Source organism: Phasianus colchicus, chromosome 4 (genome assembly GCF_987193195.1).
Source record: "Phasianus colchicus chromosome 4, bPhaCol1.hap1.1, whole genome shotgun sequence".
NCBI lineage: Eukaryota > Metazoa > Chordata > Aves > Galliformes > Phasianidae > Phasianus > Phasianus colchicus.
In genome coordinates, this window is record NC_143439.1 from 51,214,595 (window position 1) to 51,234,384 (window position 19,790).

Below are 19,790 nucleotides of genomic sequence, written 5' to 3' on the forward strand. Positions count from 1 at the left end.
CCAGATATTAGCTAAAAGCTAATACCAATTATTTTCTGCATTTCTACTGTTTGTGGCCTACAGAGATCTCAGATTAGCCCAGTGACAGATTTCACCTTATTCTCTCTCACTATGAAAGTCCAGAACAGTATAATGGTAAGTACAACATTTAAGGAAGAAAACAACTCAACAAGTTACTCTACATTATGATTACAAATAATGATGTTTTAAAGCATATTCTGCTCGTTATGTATGTGTGAAACTGGGTTGTTTGTTTGTTTCCTAGGTATGGTTGAAAGAAGAGGCTTGGAGAGAAAAGCATTCGATCAGTTGTACAGAAGGATCAAACTCAGCCTAATGCAAGAGTCAGCAGTGAGGCTGTTTTTATGGCCAGCAATGCATCTCAATCACTGTCACTGGGAAAAGTGGGGGGAGGGTGGGAAAGAAAGGAAAAGCAAGCATCCATCAGTAGTTTCATACAAAGCACAAACCAAGTATAAACTGGCACTATCCACTCAACCCTTGTATCAGATCGTCAGCGCTCAACCTTTGGGGCAGACACACATATCCATTTAAGCCTGTATTTGTCCAGCCGCACAAATCATTCTTTAGGAAAATATTTCCCACAGCCCTTCCCATAACTTGATGTCCATAGAGAGGGTAAAATAACAGAAATATAGAACAACTGTGTCTATACCAGGCAAGGGAAAGCACTGATTTTAAGATAGCAATTTGTTACTGTTATCCACTTTGACATATAACGGGATGGGAGACTCTGCTTCTAAAGTAAATACAGCAGTTATATATGTCTCCTCTGCGTTGGTTTTCTGCTCCACTACAGTCAAAGAGCCCACATCTGATGACCCTGAGGGCACAGCATAAATGTCAACTTCATGAGGGCAAAACTCTAAACTGAAAAGCTGATTGCATGGAAAAATAAGGAGCTACTTTAAAGAGGTGATTTGCTTAGTATTATTATCTATTAATTGACATCTTTGTATTTTAATATGTGTTTTAATTTGTCCATTAAAGACATTACAGAAAAAAATTGAACATGTTGAAGTATCTATCAGTGAACTAAAACCCTTTTTTTTGAAAAAAAAGTTTTCATTTCTAGTAATCTCTGACACAGAACCCCGTTCCACAACCTAATTCATGCAGAAGATCTTGAATCCATCTAGATAGATCGCATTGACCTACATGACAGATATTGTCTTTGTTTTCTCATATATTTAAAAAAGCATTTCCCTACATGTTTAAAGATCTTATCTTTCAATACGGAGTGAAATTACGTTGTTCTCCATAAACTATTGTACTACACGCTATGGAAATTAACAAGGAATTAAACAAGACTGACTCTTTGTGCAAAGTGTTCTTTGCTAAAGCAGTTCTGGTTTCCCCTCTAAAATATAAATATAAATTTCTGCCTTTAAAGTGCACCATCACTGCACAATGTATCACAAAATTAATTTCTAAACACTACAGCTCTATGTGAAGTTTCTTATGATCATTAACTAATTAGATGAAAAATTAAAAACTGTGTTTTGATTACAGACTTTGTCTTGCATTTGTCAATCAGTAAGGCAGCATTCTTACCAATGTCCTCTATTCTTGAAATAATTTTAATAAGCCACTGCAACAGGTAACTAAAGGAAATACAGTGGAATTACTTTATGATTAGTTATTCCTCTCTGTAGTGCCATGCGTTCAGAATACTACACAATGTTGACGTGAATCAAGCAGTATTTTCTGAACTCTTAATTCTGTATATGCAACCCATGTTTCAAGATTCATCCTTACGTTGGCTCAGGCACAGCTTGTACTACATGTATTTGCCCAGAGCTTTTTGCTGGCTGCCATCTAGCTTTAAACTGTAGGTTTGCACTACTACTTGTGCTTACTTGGTGTGTGTTGCATCCAACACCTTCACAGAAGGCAGACTTTGTACAGGACAGCAAGGAGAGCTGTATATTTCACTGTTACTATTTCATTATTGTTAGCACTTGTGAAGCTGGAGAACCTAACACAAAGTGCTAGAGTAGTGCATGGATACTCACAGTCCCTCAGCTTGAAGGCTTAATGGTTCTTTGACAACCGTATGAGTTTAAAATACATCAAATTTTCAAATCATCTTCTACAGTGAGTTTACTTGAAGGTTTTCAAACAAATCTGAATACTGCAGCATCACCACGACTCTTACAAAGTCGTGGAAATTGGTCACAGAAGGTTAACTAATTTCTTGGTAATTATACTTCTCAGCAAAGCAGTAAAATATATTCCAGCTAACAAAAATATAATAAATTAAATACAGGAGGAATACCACAAAGCTAGTTCTAGAATGAAGTGACAAAATTGATGAAATTATCACATACACCTCAAGGTACTGTTGAAACCCTTTTGGCTGCTAGGGCAAACTGCTGACTCACGTTCAACTTGCCATCAACCAGAACCTCCAATCCCTTTCCAGAGTGCTGCTTTCCAGTCTCTTGTCCTCCAGGCTGTACATATAGCCAGGGTTGCTCCAGGTGCAGAGTCTAGCACGTGCTCTTGTTAAATTTCATGCAGCGGGTGATCTCTCTGCAAGGCTCCTCTACCCCTGAGGGAGTCAATATCTCCTCCCAGTTTAGTGTCATCCACAAACTTAGTATACTTTCAAGTTCTGTATGCGAGTCATTGACGACCACTTCAAAGAGAGCTGGCCCTAGAACGGAACCCTGCAGAACCCCATCAGTGACTGGCCACAAGCCTAATGCAAATCCATTTACTATAAACATTTTTGCTCAACCTGTCAGCCAATTACTCATCCATCACATTATGTTTTTGTTACCAGCATGCAGATTGTACCCATGCTCTGGACTGTGGACTGTATCCTCCCAGAGCAAGGCAACTGCAACTTTGGGTTCACTGGGCTGATGCACAGTGACTTCCCCCCTCAGTGCCAGCAGAGACCTGTTACTCTTTGAGAGCCAAGGACCTCTCTGTTACCTGTACAGAGGCTAGATAAGGCTGCAAGCCTTCCTGTGCACTTCCATCCTTCTAGTCCTTCTTTGAGATCACAATAAAAAGTAACAACATTGCTTCAGGCTACACAACTCAATCCTTCAGATACCTTTCGATGCTGCACTGAAATTCTTCCATCTGCTAGGGAAAGTACCAGGAAAAAAATACCCCAAATTACTTTATGTTCTAACTTCAGTTTCTAAATTCATATCAACTTGAAACTTGATAAAATATGTAAGGTGATCTAACAAGGTGCACTGGACAGGTTTGGAGCAGAAAGCAGTGTTGGTGTTGCACTAGCTCAGTATTGTCCTACAAAGAGAAATAAACAGGGTATGTAGGACTTAGCCTGCAAATTAGAAGACTGACTTCAAATTCTCAATGCTATTGCAATTTCTGTTAATCCTAAATTACATGTCTTCCACTTACTGGCACTATGGATCTGGCTCATTAACAAGGACAGAGAATAGCCTTTTGCCCAACCTCAAGCAAAGAAACCAGGGCCTCAGTGCCCAGGAGTGAACAAGCTCAGTCTCCCTGCACAAGTGTTCTAATCACTGGTTACATGGCTGCTTTGTGCTCAGTGTCCTCATATCAGTCACAAGAGACATAGGAGCCTGCCAAGCAGACATACAGCTAGTGCTGAACCACAATCTTTCCAAGTCAGAATTTGTTCTAGGAATTCCCACTAAGAGGATAACCAGGAACTCGTACTGATGATAAACTTAAGCGTAAGTGAAAGCTCGTACATGAGTTACAAATACTGCACTTTTGTAGCCTGTTTCTCTGTATCCCATTTGCCATTGTGTAAAACAGAGGCAACAGTTCTCCTTTAAGTGAACTGGAAGGTTCTGAAGACAACTCCACTGCAACCCTCAAGGACATTTGGATATTACGTGCTATCGCTCCCACTTCCTTTATTGAGCTTTATAAACTACCAACATCAGAATTTGTAGCAGAAGGAATGGTGAGTAGTGAGAAGCCATCAAAAGTCTGTTACTTATTTATTTAGCTTTGGTTCCACTGTTCTGTATATCTGCTAGAATTTCCAACAGAAAAAGTGATGGAACAATAAATAATTTCAGCTAAAAGAGAGCAGAGGACAGATCAAGTGACACACATACAAGTTGAGAACAATGTGATCTGATACAGCATAATACATCGCTGAAATCACATGAAGAGTTTTTAGAAGTAATTCTGTAGCAGAAATTTTTGCATGATTTAGGAGATTGAGGAATTTGCAGTAAAATAGAGCAAACCATTTGATTAATTTTATCTTCCTTGCTGAGACATTAGCTCTGACTTTAAGTCAGGAAATGGCAATAGTATCACACAAATGACTTGCTCCACGTGGCAATCAGAAGTGGAGATTGAGGGAAATCATGCAGTATGGGAGTTGGAAGTAGGTGATCTTTAAGGATCCTTCCATCCCAAGCCATTCTGTGATTCTATTTTGTAGAAAACACTGGTGAACGTAGTGACATTTCTAGCTCAGCTAAACTCTCCTAAGTCTCTCCAGATTCTGATGAGGCATCATAAAGGCTTGGGATATTACTGTCGGGGACAGGGTCACTTGCTGTCAAAGACCCTGAAAGCAAAGTGAGTTTACAGACACAAATCCTCTGAACAGATCCCAGGCACTGAGTTGGCTTATTTGGCCCCGGTCACAGTTACACTCTTGGCTCAGGTTAAGTGTAAAGCCTGCTTACTTTGTGAGAGCAGCCAGAGCATAGCTGGCTGCTGCATTACATGTGATACTCTATTAAGATTTACAGAACTAAACTTTGACCCACTTTATATACCAGCCTATATATGTGCACAGGTACGTATTTCATTCTTCATTTGTTCTGCTGTTTTTTTCCCCCTTCCGTTTTTCACATGCATTTCTCCAGTTAGCAAATGGAGAGTTGGGGGGAGACTTCCTAAACAAAAGAAGCACCAGCATTTTGCTAGCATCTTGCAATTATGAAGGTTACATCAGAAAACAAAGAAAGAAGAAGAAATAAAGGATAAAAAGGATAAAGAAAAGTACCTACGAATAAGAGGGTGAAAACAGACATGAAGCTCTGAGCTGCCCTGAAATAAGGCTAGTTACTCTGTTTTATTTTAGTGGATCTTAATGCTTTTTTGCAAGAGAAGAACATAATTTTAACCTCTGTAGATTCATTAAACAGCAATAAAATACCTCCTCCCTTACAGTTATCTTGCCTGAATTAATTTAAGAAAGGGAAATGGTCCTATTAAAAATGAGATACCTAGTGAGGTCCTATCTTTGAGACTAATGCAAAAACAAGTTGCATAAGAATCCTAAGCTAAGCCTCACAACTGCTTTGGAGTTCACAGGGCCTTTGCAATTCCTTTTATAGATGAATAATGTGAAGTTCACTCACAACTTCAGCTCTGTGCAGCCTCACAGCACGCTAAGTCTTGATTATCCAAAACCAGCTTCTCCAGAACATAATCAGCTCACAAACAACATGTAACAAAGCACACGGCATTCCAGGTAATACAACCTAATCTACTTAAGCACATAAGCTATTGTAACTCATAGAAGTAGGTGAAGGTTGTTTAAGAAGTAGTAGCTATTAAAGCAATTGGTGCACACACACAAACACAAAAAGAATCTCTGACAAAAGTGGAGATTACTGTTGTGACCAAGTAGCTCAACAGCAGGACAAGCATTTTAACAAGCACAGTAGTATAAGGAGATGGAGCTCATCTCTGTGACAGGATAGATGTGGTACAAGAAAAATCCACACAAACGGTGCCACCAACTTTTAGAGCAGGCTTTGGGCTCGAGTGAGATCCCTCATCTGCTGCACCCACACAGGCACTGTCACCCTCATGGCAACACTCCTGCAGCTGACAGAAGCCCAGTTCCTGAGCCAGAAGTTCTCCTTTGTTTTATGACACTGCAAAATGAAGATTTAGAAGAAGCAAGCAGATACGCACATCTTATGCATCTGTGATCTTAAGTCACAAGCAGAATTTCTCTATATAATGGAACAGCTTTATCCAGTGCTCTCCAACTATAGCATTAACAGTTCTGGTAAACACAAGTATATATTGCAGGCTGTTATGACAACTTGCATGCTGACTGTAGAAAGAGCGAGGGAGAATGAAGCTTAACCTTTTCAAAAATCTGAAACAGATGTTTTATATATTTTCATTCTCTAGTTATCAATCATTGATATTCTTACAGAAATACTCGTCCTTACAAGACGTGAGGCTGAAGTTTCTAGACTTTCCCCTCTAAGCCTCAGTTCATAACGCAGAGAGAGACAAGGACGTGGAGCTCTTGGAACAGGTCCAGAGGAGGGCCACTAAGATGATCAGAGAGCTGGAGCATCTCTGCTATGAGGAAAGCTTAAGGGAACTGGGCTTGTTAAGGTTGGAAAAGAATGCTCCAGGGGAGACCTCATTGCGGCCTTCCAGTACTTGAAGGGAGCATATAAACCGGAGGGGGAGTGGCTGTTTACAAGGGTGGATAGCGATAGGACAAAGGGGAATCGTTTAAACTGAGACAGGGGAGGTTTAGGTTAGATATTAGGAGAAAGTTTTTCACACTGGAACAGGTTGCCCAAGGAAGTTGTGGATGTTGTTGTGTTCAACAACAATGTATTAAGGTACTATTCTACAAGCATGTATTTACTGGAGAAGTAGTTTTTCTTCAGCTTCTATCACCATTACTCAACACAGCATGCATAATCCCCACCTGTGACCTATTCATAGCCTTCACAAGTTCCCCACAGGCAATACAATTGATTCCAGCTCTATTCCTGAGCACCTGCAAAGAATATACATTAACACTTTAGCCCTGTCATCAGGCAGAAATTACTTAATCATGAAGTCCCTCCGAATCTTCACAAGATGAGGGTGTGCATGTTAAAAAAAAAAAAAGCACAAAACCCACCCACACAAAAAAACACTTTCTGAAACTATACAAGGAAGAGTCCAGATCCCATAAACATAGATCTGCTTAGAAAAGGGAACCCTAATTCTTAAAAGCAGCTCTCTAGAGGCAGTAAAACCCTTCCGTTTAGATATGAGTGGAATGATCCCTATACGCATATGCTTGTGCACAAGCAAAGTGCCAAGTAACAGTTTGCTGGGAACACTTCTTCTCTTCTCACTGCTGTATCTGCCCAGAAAATGAGCTGTATAATGCCATGATGATGCAATGGAAACAATTATAAAGGATCCTAGAGTGAAGACAAATTATCCAATAGGGCACTGCCTACTCTCTCACTTCTCAAGAGAAGTAGCACAAAGAATTCCTAGCAAAGAATCCTGTCTTTCTTAAGTATTAATTACTTGCCTACCAACGTATTTTCTAAAGAGAATGGCATGTAGTTAGTGGAGCAACAATGAATCTGACAGCACTGCATTCATATCCAGGAAAATCATTACATACGTTCCCACAGCTCCAGCAATTCTGGATTTTAGAAATATATTACTCAGCAAAAAATAATCTCCCACTAACAAAATGTTTTCCTATTATATAGTAAGATAATCTCTCACTAATCAAGTATGTATTCTACCTCAATATGTATATATAAAATAACACAACTACAGGCCATCTGCAATGCCCATGTTAAATGGGCAACCATTCCTAGTTTTCTGCACATAATATCACCTTCAGAGGCTCTGTTTAAAGTTCAAGTTTCTAGTCCTCCTCTTAAAAGACCTTCACTGCTTAATCTTTCACTCAACTGTGTTCATTTTCATCTTCTTAGTCCACTTCTCCTACAGACATCCTTCTGCTCTCTCATGTTTAACTTATCCTGATGTGTGGATATACTCAGAACTTATTTGTAAGCCACATCTACTTTAAATCCAGTCTGCACATACAATACAGCCCTACTACAAAGAGCTGCGGCTTTTGGAGTTTACAGTGTTATAAGGAGTACCCTGCTGGTTTGTAGAAATAGAGTGTGATTATCACAAAAGTTCAGATGTTCAGGATCACTGGATAATAAGTTGTTATCAACACACAAATTCTGTGACCAAACCTATCTGGCCCACTGCTTCAGCTCTGTAGGAGAGACAAAGAATATATATTCAGCATTTCTGTTCACCCTGGACTCCAAGAGGAATATAACCCTGACAATGCAGACTGAGTCTATAAGATGCAGACTTAGTCTTCTTAGTCTAGTGGGAATGTTAAGAGAACTCAGAAGCAAGGCTGCCAGCATAGGAGTCTGCTGAGTCACACAGGCTGCAAAGGTCCAATTTATAAAATTTCTTTCTTCTGAAGCAAAATATGAGCTCAGCAACACAGTGCTAAAGTCTTCATCCCAACTCACATGTAACAGCTCCCTCAATCTGCTGCACATGCATACAGTACACTGTTGTCCTTTCAAGCCGGCTACCTGCTAAACAGGTAACGTCAGCTCACACCTCTTCATAAATGCAAAACATCAATTAGCTACAAGACATTATATGGCAACGCTCAGGGCAGAATAACAACATCCCACAGAGTATAAGGAACCTGCATAATGCTGGATTCATCAGAAATTACACTGAATCTCCATTAAGCAGGGTTTCACTTTTGGAGGTAAGAACACTTGGCATTTCCACGATCTTCTTGTCAAAATGTAGGTCTACAAATGCCAGTTAGGTGCCTACCTCCAAGTGAGTAACCTAGCTTGCAACAATAGTCAACAAAAACACTTCTTGGAGATCAATACAAGTTAGGAAATGAGAACTGAATTTTTATTTGAGGTAGAAGGTAGTTTTTTTAAAGGACGGACAGCTATGTGAATTTGGAGCTAGGTAGTTAAAGTAGGTATCCAGAAATTGTGGAAGTTGTTTCCAAAACCAAGTAGACACAGTTGCAAATTTAACTAGACATTTACTATGTTCTCTTTAATTTCAAGCAGGTCCAGGACTTTGATCAAACTTCAGGAAAAAAGTACTTTTTTCATTCCTTTGTTGCAAAAGGAAATGTACTGGAAGCGATTGGTGTTGCAAACTAACCATAATCCTGCAAAACCACAAGTCACAAAATGAAGTACATGGGCAAACTGCAAAATGCCTTGACAGGCTTCCATTCAGTATCAAGTCCTGAAAGATCTATTCCTTATTTCTACTTGCTTATATACATGCATTTGGTATTCTACATTCTAACTTGACATGGCTTCTCAGTCGAATGATTATGATTTACGACATACTTTCCTTCTAATTCACTGGAACTGTTTATTTTTTTTTTCTAGAGGGATTTAACTAAAGCTCTTTCTGTATGTTTTGACCTCTAAGCCTGAGACACGTACTTGGAACTGTGTAATGTTTTGCTCTTGGATAGGTTGGCACTACATGCAGTATACGTTCACATAACTCCAACATTCGTCAGCAGGACATCTCTGAAGCAAGCATGTAGCAGGATGCTGTTTTCCAACATAAGCACTGGTTTATCCTTAAGAGGTGAAGGACATGTCACTAATTTGTCTGTAATAGATCAACCTATCACAATAGCCTTATGTCAATCTTACTAATTCTGAGAGTTACTATTTCACGTTACTCTCAAACAGAAACAGCAGCAATCATCTGTTTTTAATGCTGCAGCCTTTTCAGCAAGGGATTGATCAATTTGCATGCAGACTAAGGCAAGTTTCACCCACAGCATGAGACTCGCACACAACTCCCATCTTGCAGCGTGCAGCAGCAAGCCCATGTTTCAGACCTGCAGCAATGTGCAGTGGCCTCTCTTCTGTTTTCTGACACTACACGGATAATAGAGCTGGGGAAGAGGCTTCTACAGTGTCCTGCAGTTTAAGGTATGCTGTGTACTGGGCTGTGGCCCATTCCTTACATCTTCCAGGAAAGGAAGTGCCTCTTTCCCAGCCACATAGGTCTCATGTTATGAAAATAGAAATTTGAGAGGTCTGAACATAAGATTAGATAAAGTTCACAATGGCTCAAGGGTGAAACTCTAGCCCCAATGACATCAGCAGAAAAACTCTCACTGACACAGAGGCCAAGATTTCAGCACATATCCCAAAGTAGAATGCCTTCTAAGCCAACAAAATTCAGGTTCTGATCCTGTAAATTTACACACCTTTCACTTCACATACGAAGCAGTTCTAATTCAGCAGAACCATTAACATCAAATAAAGTGAATCATATCTGTGAGTTTTAGAGAGATGAAGTCTTTAATTATAAATGCAACCTAAAGGTCTTACAGTATGGTGGGAAGTTTCAAACAGTATGAAAGCAAATGTATTTTAGAAGTAGAGAGTCAACTTCTCCTCCATATCTACATTTTTTCTATAAGGCCCTTGATAATAGAACAAGAACCAATTCTTAAACGTGATTCTGAACGTAACTTGATTTGGCATGTTTGGTGTTGGTTTTGTTTTGTTTTGTTTTCCTTTTTTACTTACTTTTGTTTGATCATCAGCTTTGAATACATAGCAGATACTTTGCTGATTTTCTGTTCCATCTTTTATCAGGCAAGCAATGTAGCTTGGATCATGGCTGTTGTGAATCAGTTTGTGAACATGCTGTGGCTTGTATTCAAACAGACCAGAACAAATCAAAGGATCCCACTGCTGGATTTTCCCCGTGTCTGGTTCACATCGCAAACTCGATGGTGAAACATAAAGCCGGATTTGGCTGATACCAAGTTCTTCTTTGGAAGACTTCATACTACTGAGAGCCCGGATCTCCGCCACAATCCAAGGCAGCATGGACGTAGTGGTCAGGGAATGCACAGGCAGGGAACCGACAAGCTGAAGGGTGAAGCTTGCTGAGAAATCACTAGGTGCTTGATATTTCTTAGCTTTGAATGTTATTGGCTCCATTTTACAATCCTTTAGGTAACCACAACTAATTCACCAGTATGTCAGTTCCATGGAATGGCAATATTTGGATGGTTCCTTTAATTTAGGAGCAGCAGAAATCTGAAAGGAAAAGAGAAAGTTATGTTGGTGCTGCAACCCTATTAAAAACTAAACCATTAGTAACAGAAATGTTTAATAGATTAACACCAGAAAAGACACACCAATCATTCACCATGACCTACATAGCACACTTTCTGTACCCTGGACTTTACAGTTTCAGGTCTAACAAACACAATAGTACTTTATATATTGCTTGGAAAAACATCAGTCCTGATTAAAAAACTTGTTCTTGTAACTCCTGTTAAATTATCTAACGAGTAACTAAACTCAAGAATGCACCTTCTCTCTAGCCTGCTTCTGCTCCATGGGCAGGCTGACATGGATCACATCAGCCTATTTCAATCCTATTATCACAGAAAGAACTCAGATTACATTATAACCTTCACATCATTTGAAGTCAGTGTTTGCTGGGACACTTTCACATTCAAAAGCATTAAAATAAAAGGTTATTTTTCTTGTTCACAGGTGTATGAGTTTGAATTTGGCCCCTTACGTGGAGTTGTTCACTTGAGTACAGTTTGCCAAGTGGTCATGTACTGGGACAAAACAGACCTTTTTCTTTAATTAACACACACAAAAAATCATCTGAAAAACCTAACAGCACTCAACTGACCCATTACAGATAAACCCAGCATGGACAAGCAACAACCCTTACAAGATCCCTCTAAAACAACCACCACCAAAAAACACCACACAACCAGAGGATGATTCACAATTCATGACTGCATTTTAAGGGCTTGTTGGCTGGCCAGAAATACTTAATGTCTGCCACATTGCTTTTGTATCATTTTCATTTCTTAAAATATCAAGCAGAACCAAGTTACACATAACCCTATTATAACCCAGTTACACTCAGCAAGTATGAATATTACACACTGATCATTTTAGCAGCAAAATTCAGTGATAGCATTTATCTACCAACGCAGTTCTACAAAATACAGTCCATGAAAACACATAGCTTGGTATCTGTTGTATCACAGTGTTTTAACTCTTCATTAATTGAATCTGGTTTCAGCTGTTGCATTATTCTGCGTGAGACTGATGAGAAGCTGACAGGCCTATAATTGCCCACATCTAAATACCATGTCACGAGCTTACCCTCAGCCCAAGAAGACCTATTAAAAACAACACGAGCAGTCCCATGAACTCCTGACAAAATATCTCATCATTATATTTGAACAAGTAATAATAAATGGTATCTGTTTACTGTGGCAACACTATTTTTGGTCTCTGCTCATCTACAAAGATGATCAAAAATAGCAACATTTTTCACATTAGTTTTCATTAAACTTGGCCCTTTATTTGTTCTTGCAAAAATGTTTTATTTTCAACAATGTGAAACACTCACAAAAACTCAGTTTGAAAACAAAACACATTTTAGGATTTGAAAATAAATAAATTGAAGAGAATTTCAAGATAAGAATTCATTTTCAACTAAGTGTATACTTATAATGTAACTATCTTGCAAATATCCAAACGTGATAAAATGGTTCTGCAGTAACTGGCAAACTGTAAAACCAAGAGACCTGCAGCAAACACCCACGTGTTTGGATAGTTTTGCTTCTTTGGAACTTTTGCATCTTCCGACAGATGAACTGTGTGACAGCACTAGCAGTCACAAGGATGCCAAATTCAGCAGGAAGACCCAACCATGCCAGTACTTAAAGACAGTGTTTGTAGCAAACATCATTACTAGCATTCTAAACACGTTGACTAGTTCTTTAAAGAAAGGTTTCTTATAAGCTTCAGGGAGGGTGGGTGCACGTGTGGTTATCTGACAAGCAAGCAAACAACCACCTTTCATAAGATGACTATAATGCACAGGATAGCTGCTTCAATAATCATTTTTACACCTTATCTTTGTAACTACTAAATACAGTTATTGCTATAATTTTGCATGCCAGGAACCAAAGAAACTTCACTTCCTCTTTGACACTCTATTACAAGTGCATTCTCCTTAACTGTAACAAGGAAATACAGTTCAGCAGCTTGCAGGGAAGACTGGATTCATTCCTGACTATAATCATGTGTAATCCAGAACACATGAAAACTGAGTTGACAGATTTTTAGCGTTCTCATTATTTAGTGACATACACAATAATCTGAGGATTGCAAAGCCAAAGAAAGCTCCATTCTCACTTGCAAACAGGAGCAGCAAACTGCTGAACAAATGATGACCCATCAACCACATCCTATTTGTAACTATATTTCTCAATGCAATTAATTGAAAAAAAAAAAAAAAAGAGAAAAAAAGAAAAAGCTATGCACTTAAAAACACAAAGTCACCTTCATTTAAGTCAACTTTTCAAGGAAGAAAAGTTTCATTGGAATACTACCACGCTTTTTTATCCAGACCTATGAGGCACTGCAGCTTCAAAAAGGAATAAAGATCACAACATAATACATCATTTTGAGTGCCAACTGTAAGGACTGAACATGTTTTCTTTTTCTTTTTTAAAAAGTCAATATTCTGTCATACTTAAATAAACACTGTACTGTTGGAAAGTATTTAAGATAAATGCAAAGCTTCCCAGCATTCATCTCTTCTTAAAGAAAATAAAGATCTCACAAAGTTGACAACATAAATACTCCAGTCTCTGCATTTGTTATTTTTAAAGAAAAACAATTCATACTAAAATCAAAACAATTAACTGGATGTTAGAAGGTTGTATTTTCTAACACTGAGAGGCTAGAAGTGCAGCTTCTCAGAGGACAAATTCAGGATCAAGAGTTCTCTATATCTAACCCAAAGCCTTCTATACGTTACTGTCCTGCATATGCCATCTGCTTTTTCCCAGTCATTTACACCCTATTTCCTCCTACTGACATCTTAACTTACATGCCAGTCCCACCAAGAAAATCATACTAATTGCACATTAGCTTCTGTACCATCCTTTCAGTTTACAGCAAGGACTTGAATATTTGTGTACGTGCTTAACTTAGACCTATAGTTCTGTTCAGCTTAGCAGGCCTATTGCTAGCCAAAAAACAAAGCACACATTATGAGTGAAGAGTGCATTGGGCCAGTCTCTGTTTGCCCTTGGCTCTGCTACTCATCACTGCAGCAATTTCATCCTCCTCTGGCTGCTTCAACCCAACTCCCTTCCAAAACTTGGCTCTGCAGGTGCCTTCACTACCTGTACCAGTAAAGACGACTCACATAGATCACATTTTCCTCTAAAGTGTTTGAGTGATTAACTCACAAATAGCTTCTTCAAAGCTTATTTCACCAGCCACTTTCATGCAGTTGAAAGAGCTCTGCAAGGCTCTCTATCCCTGCAGCTCTCCTCCCAATGCTTGCTGGGATGGTTCCTCTTGCTCCTTTCCATCACCATCTCTTGAAGTTCAGCAGCTCTTCTGCCCCTTACACTCACTGCTAAGAAGCACATGGCATCAGCTTGATTAGTACTCCCCAGCCAACTCTGAGAAGTCTTAATAGTTTCCAAATTGTACTTTAATGTTGTCAGTACTGAACCTGCTGTGGTACAGCTGTAGGTGCTCCAGCAGCATGAAATCTGATCAGGCAAAGTGTAGCACAACACAATGAGTATTGGATGGCCTCCACATTTGTTGGAAGAGTTTACCATTCAGACCCTTTAACTGTAATGTCCCTGAATAAGAGACATTGACATTGCAGTACATTAATAGAAACAAAAGCAGTAGAATAATGAAACATTTTATATATTGCATGTTGGATCTAGTAGCTTGTGGTAGCAACGGTAATGGAAGGACGGTTGGACTAGATGATCTTTCCAACCTTGTGATTCTGATTCTATGATCTAGAATCACCTGCCTCAGCAGTAATTTTAAACTGTCACAAGTCAGGTATCACTGAATTCTTCTCTCTAACAAACCCTGCAAAGCCATGCTAGCAAATCAAACCACACCACACAAACTAGGAGCCGCTGGACTTATCCACTAACAAGAAAGATACACAGGGGGACATAGATGTGCTCTATGTCCTCAGCTTTTCCTTCAATGCTATCAACCTAACTGCTTCTCACAAGCAAGAAGCAGGCTCAGACAGCATCTGACACAATGCTGATAGGACTGTACTAGAAAATCTGACACAGCGCTTAAAGAAAAAACAATCCATATATATATATATAGGCAGCTTTGAGATGGAGTCAGGCTACTACAGAAAACAAGGCAAAAAGGGCACAGAGACAGTCATAAACCAAGAGGACACACACAAATCAAGAAAAGCAGTAACTGCTACAGTGGTGAGGAGCTATCCTTCATCCCCTGTTTCTTCTGGACTAGAATAAATTCAATACAAAGACACAGCCAGAAGTTTCAGACTCAGTCAGCGCACACATAACTGCTGATCAGAGCCATCCTTTGCTTTCCACCACTTTCTTCTCCCTCCCCCCCCTAGGGGCATCTGGAGTACTAGGACCCACAGCAGCACCAGTGAGTCACAAGGCATGTTGGGCAAGGCAGCAGGCAGGACATGTGCACACCAGTGATTAAATGAGGAGTGTGGTCTGTGAGCCGTTGAGCTGCAAGACCCAGCTTCCCCAACTTCGGGGTTCATCCAAGAGACAATTGTGCAGTTACTACACACCAAGTTGCTGACAGCATTGCTTCTTTCCATGAGCCTATTCCCTTTTTCCCCTTGAAGAAGCCAAGAAGCACTTCCAACTACAGAGCAAGGTCTTGTGAAGAACAGCTGGTCCGAAAGAACACAGATTAGTTCAGCTCTTCCCTGCACAGCATTAGAGCTGAACATGACCGACAAATGGAGCCAAAGGCACTGGTACTGCCTGCACTTCACCACTGATTATTTTAGCAGAAATATCATCCTAGTCGGGGATTATGAGGAGTCCTGGCCTGCAGCCAGAACACTGGAAAGCAAGCCAGAGCAAAATACCACTCTTCTCCCTCCGTCTGATCCCTGACCGAGATTTACATTGGCTTCCCTCACACTGACAGATTTCTCTATCCCCCTAGCAGGAAAGGCAGGAAAATACAAATGAGAATATATATTGGGTACATCTTGATATGGTCACTGCCGAGAAGATGTCCTTCTCTGCTTTCATCAATGAGCACAAAAAGAAACTCTTCCCCAGTGTCACAGTACAGCATCCCTTAAATTGCTCTGTGGGACGGCTAGCTGCAGGCCTCATCATCTTCCAGCTTCAGATAACACTCCTGAGCAGCCTTGCTTCACAGGAAACAGGCCAGATAGAATACCACAATGCTCTCTGTTTTCAAACAGCTCTCATTTAAACCAAACTGACAATTGGAATCATAAAATACTCTTCTTTCACAAGATTATTTTACCTGCTGCTTCCTTCTGGAACTTTGCGCAGTGGGCAACACCGTGTGCAAACCCAGAAGTCAATCTGCCTCAGAATTTACTGGTAATTTCCATTCTTTTTTCACATAAATGTGACTTCTAAAGGAGTTCTTTCAATTCCTTTAGCAGCTTTGGTTAAGGCCACGAATAACATTTTACCATACATGCTGAGAAAATCAATTGGCTTCATGGTAAACGCTGCATCCAAGATACTTGCCTACAGAGCCAGCAGTTACTTTACTTCCCAAATGGGTTATAAGTAATTAAATAGATAAATAATAAGGAAAGAGTCAAGTGAAATGTTAAACACTCCTAAGCATACAAGTTTGTAATTAAGTATCAAATGCAGACAAGAGCTTTCTGTTCCTTCCCTTCACAGGTGTTGCTAGTAACAATGCATAGAAACAACGTTCTGATGACTGAGATCAGAACTGGGATACTGCTGAGCCAGCCTTGCACTCACCCAACCGAGGCAGCAGGTGTTCCTAACGAAGGAACCTGTTAACAGAGCCTGCTAGCTCCCACACACCCCCAGTGCCATTCCACTTTGTCCGATCGCACACCCACAGCCAAAATGCCCGCATCCAACTCATCAGTTAACCGAATTGCAAAGCGAGCAAAGTGCCAACTCGTCTCATTCTGTCCCGCATTCCTTCCAACCTGGCACTTCTCTCACCTGCAGGCATCTCTATTTTCACCTATAACCTACGCCTTTCAGGAAGGTGAAGGCCCGTCCCGTCCAGCGGCCGAGGTGCACGTCTAAGCGCGGACCTCGGGCTCAGCCCCGCCCGGTCCCGCAGTGCCGCCGACCCCGCGCAGCGCAGCGCAGCACACGCGCCCTCCTCACTCCGCGCTATAAATAACCGCCTCTCAGTCCCCCCCGAGCACGCTTTTCACGAGCTCGTTCCCTCGTTAATGGCAAGCGCGAATTTAAAGGGCCAGAAAAGCAGCGTGTGGGTGCGGCGGGGCGTTGAAGCGAAACTCCCGCTCCCCTGCGCAGGGAAAGCCGAGCTGCGCGGCGCGGGACGGCCGACGCGCATTCAGCCCGCAGCGCGGCACCGCTCCTCGGGCGGGATGCACGGCCGCCTCAACTCCTCCACTTCCTCAGCGCTGACAGCCGCTCTTCCTCCTCCCGCCCCCGCTAGCAGCGGCCCGGCTCAGCCCAACGCCGCTCCTCCACCGCCCCCGTCCCGCGCCGGGCCCCGCCGCCCCGGGGCCGCCCTTACCGGTGCCGCGCTCGCCGCGAGAAGTCCCGCCGCTCAGCTGCGCCCGCCCGCTCCCGCCGAAGGGAGAGAGAGAAAGAGGAGGCGAGGGGTCGGGAGCCGCTAACGGGCGCGGGGCGGCGGGCGGAGAGCGTCCGCCCGTACCTGCGGCGGGCCAGGCCGTGCCTCGCGTCCCGCGGCTGCCGCTCGCCGCCTCCTTCCGCGGCGGGGCTCGGCGGTAAAAATAGCAACAGGCGGCGGGGGCGGAGAGCGGCGGGAGCCCGGCCCGGCCCCCGCCGTGACAGGAGGGCACCCGCGGCGCGACAGCGGGCGGCTCCGCGGCGGCATTTCTGCGGCAGCGTTTCTGCGGCGCCTCTCCGCCCGCGTGCCACGGCACAGAAAACGCGAATCCGTCGCGGTGCCGTGACGAGCGGCAGGTGGGTGCGGAGCTCGCGGAAGTTAACTCCGGAGTTATGTTTAAAGGGACATTTCCTCAGCAAGCCGAGCCCGGCCCCGCGCCCGCCGCTCGGCAGGCCTGGGCGACCTCCGCCGCCTCACCTCGTCCGTTCCCGCCGTGCCCCGTCGCACCTCGGGGAGGGCTGGCGCCGGCCGCTGCCTCTTCTGCCGCAGCGGCTCAGCGGCGAGCGGAGCCGGAGGCTTAATGACAGCGCTCTTCAAGATGGTCGGGGCCTCCCTTCCAGTCCCGCGCACAGCCCTTGCGCTCAATTAATTTCAAGGCTTCTTGGCAGCGAGACGACCGATTACTTACATCGAAGTAAGTAGAATCAAACGTTCTCAAGTAAATTTGCTGAGCTGCTGGACGCGCGGTGCTCTGTGAGGAAAATAATTAAGTGTGCTGTCAAAGTGAAGCGCAGTGTTTTCCCAAATTGTGGAAAACAAGTGGTGGTTCGGCACGTGTAGCACATCCCGTACTTGCAGGGCGCACAGCGGTTGCGTCTACACGGCTTGTGCTTGTTCTGTGTACTTTTATAGGATTGATGACCTGTGAGTGAAAGTATGAAAGCGGCAGTGTGCTCAGAGCGCTGTTCCCAGTCTGCCCTTGGTTCATAGCTTACTGCTTCTGCAGAAATGGGGACAGGCCTTATGCTTGCAGTGGCACCATGGGCACTCCTTGGTGAAAGGAAAGCCCTCTCTGCAAAACTTGGCCACCCTACGTATATTTAAGAGAATCACAGCATCATAGGGGCTGGAAGAGACTGCAGGGAAGTCAAGTCCCGTTCTCTGCTAAAACAAGTTCCCTTTAAACCATCACAGCTAAGGAGAGCACTCTCACTCCAGCTACCAGCTGCCAACCTCAGATCAAGTCTGTCCTTTTACTTTTTTTAAGCCGACAGCCTAAGGATTTTTGCTTTCAGTTACAGGAGGCTGCGAACTGCCGTCTTCAATCTGACAGCTCCAGCACTTTGGCCAAGGCTCATCCATTCTGAATTACCAAACAGTGATTTTAGGAAGATTTTTTTTAAAGCTTTTGCCTTTCAGAAAGAGACAATGAAACAGATGCAGATCCTACAAGGTCCCTTCTGCTGCTTGGAAAATCCCTGAGCCAGAACACCACAAATACAAATCCTCTCTTCTTCCTTGATAGCTGGGAAAGAAATTAGACTGGGATTGAACTCATTTGCGGGTTCCTCTTTTATTTTTCCTATTCTCTCCAGCTCGCATATTTTAATTCTTTGTCTTGCAGAGTTTTTGTCAGGTTGTTATACAGTATGTTATAGGCAAAGTAAATGCCTCAGATAAGAACTACACTTACCTTGGTTTAATAGTTCCACATGCTCCACTTTTGGAAAACATCCTCTTTCTCATTCAGGTTGACCTAAAAATCGTTATTACAGTAAGCAGACAAAACACACTTGAAGTGTTTACATTTGACAAATTCAGGAACAGTGACCCATTTTACTCCAAGCCAATCTGCCATAATGCTTATTGCTAAGGTGTAGTAAGAATAAAAAATACAGTCTGAGATCTAAGAAAAAGCAAATTCCATATATATATTCCATACTCTTTCCATACTCTTTCCATACTCTTTATATATTCCATACTCTTTATATATTCCATACTCTTTATATATTCCATACTCTTTATATATTCCATACTCTTTATATATTCCATACTCTTTATATATTCCATACTCTTTATATATTCCATATATAAAGAGTAATAAAAATCCCATGAGCTGCCTAAAATGATACAGAAAAGTAGTAAATAAAGTTCTGCATAAAGTCAGCTGTCTCACGGCTGCAGGACCCACCATCCTTATGATTCAACAGCCACACTTTCCTGAAGATAAGTATTTACATGCTGTGTTTGAGGAAGAACAACCAGATAACTGTCTTACACATCTGTGCTACATTTATCCAGTGTGCAGGAAGATCTCTTGGTTTT

The 19,790-nt window shown here is 42.0% G+C and overlaps 2 protein-coding genes across 9 annotated transcripts in view; one reads left to right on the top strand and one right to left on the bottom strand.

Moving 5' to 3' along the window:
• TBC1D1 (TBC1 domain family member 1) overlaps nucleotides 1–17,612 on the bottom strand; it is a 95,999-nt gene extending 78,387 nt beyond the window's left edge. For 5 of the 8 annotated variants that reach the window (XM_031588463.2, XM_031588461.2, XM_031588462.2 and 2 more), the window contains exons 1-2: nucleotides 17,409–17,547; nucleotides 10,362–10,880 (exon numbers count right to left, since the gene is read on the bottom strand). In XM_031588463.2, coding sequence (XP_031444323.2) covers nucleotides 10,362–10,781 — 420 coding nt within the window. In that variant the 5' untranslated portion in view covers nucleotides 10,782–10,880; nucleotides 17,409–17,547. The other 3 variants (XM_090139563.1, XM_090139564.1, XM_031588459.2) reach the window with 3 other exon arrangements.
• On the top strand, nucleotides 15,903–19,363 carry LOC116225851 (uncharacterized). Its single transcript, XM_090140108.1, has 3 exons — nucleotides 15,903–15,959; nucleotides 17,328–18,159; nucleotides 18,761–19,363. The coding sequence occupies exons 1-3, from the start codon at nucleotides 15,903–15,905 to the stop codon at nucleotides 18,793–18,795; spliced, it is 924 nt and encodes a 307-aa protein (XP_089996234.1). The 3' UTR covers nucleotides 18,796–19,363.
• Nucleotides 19,364–19,790: the final 427 nt, after the last annotated feature.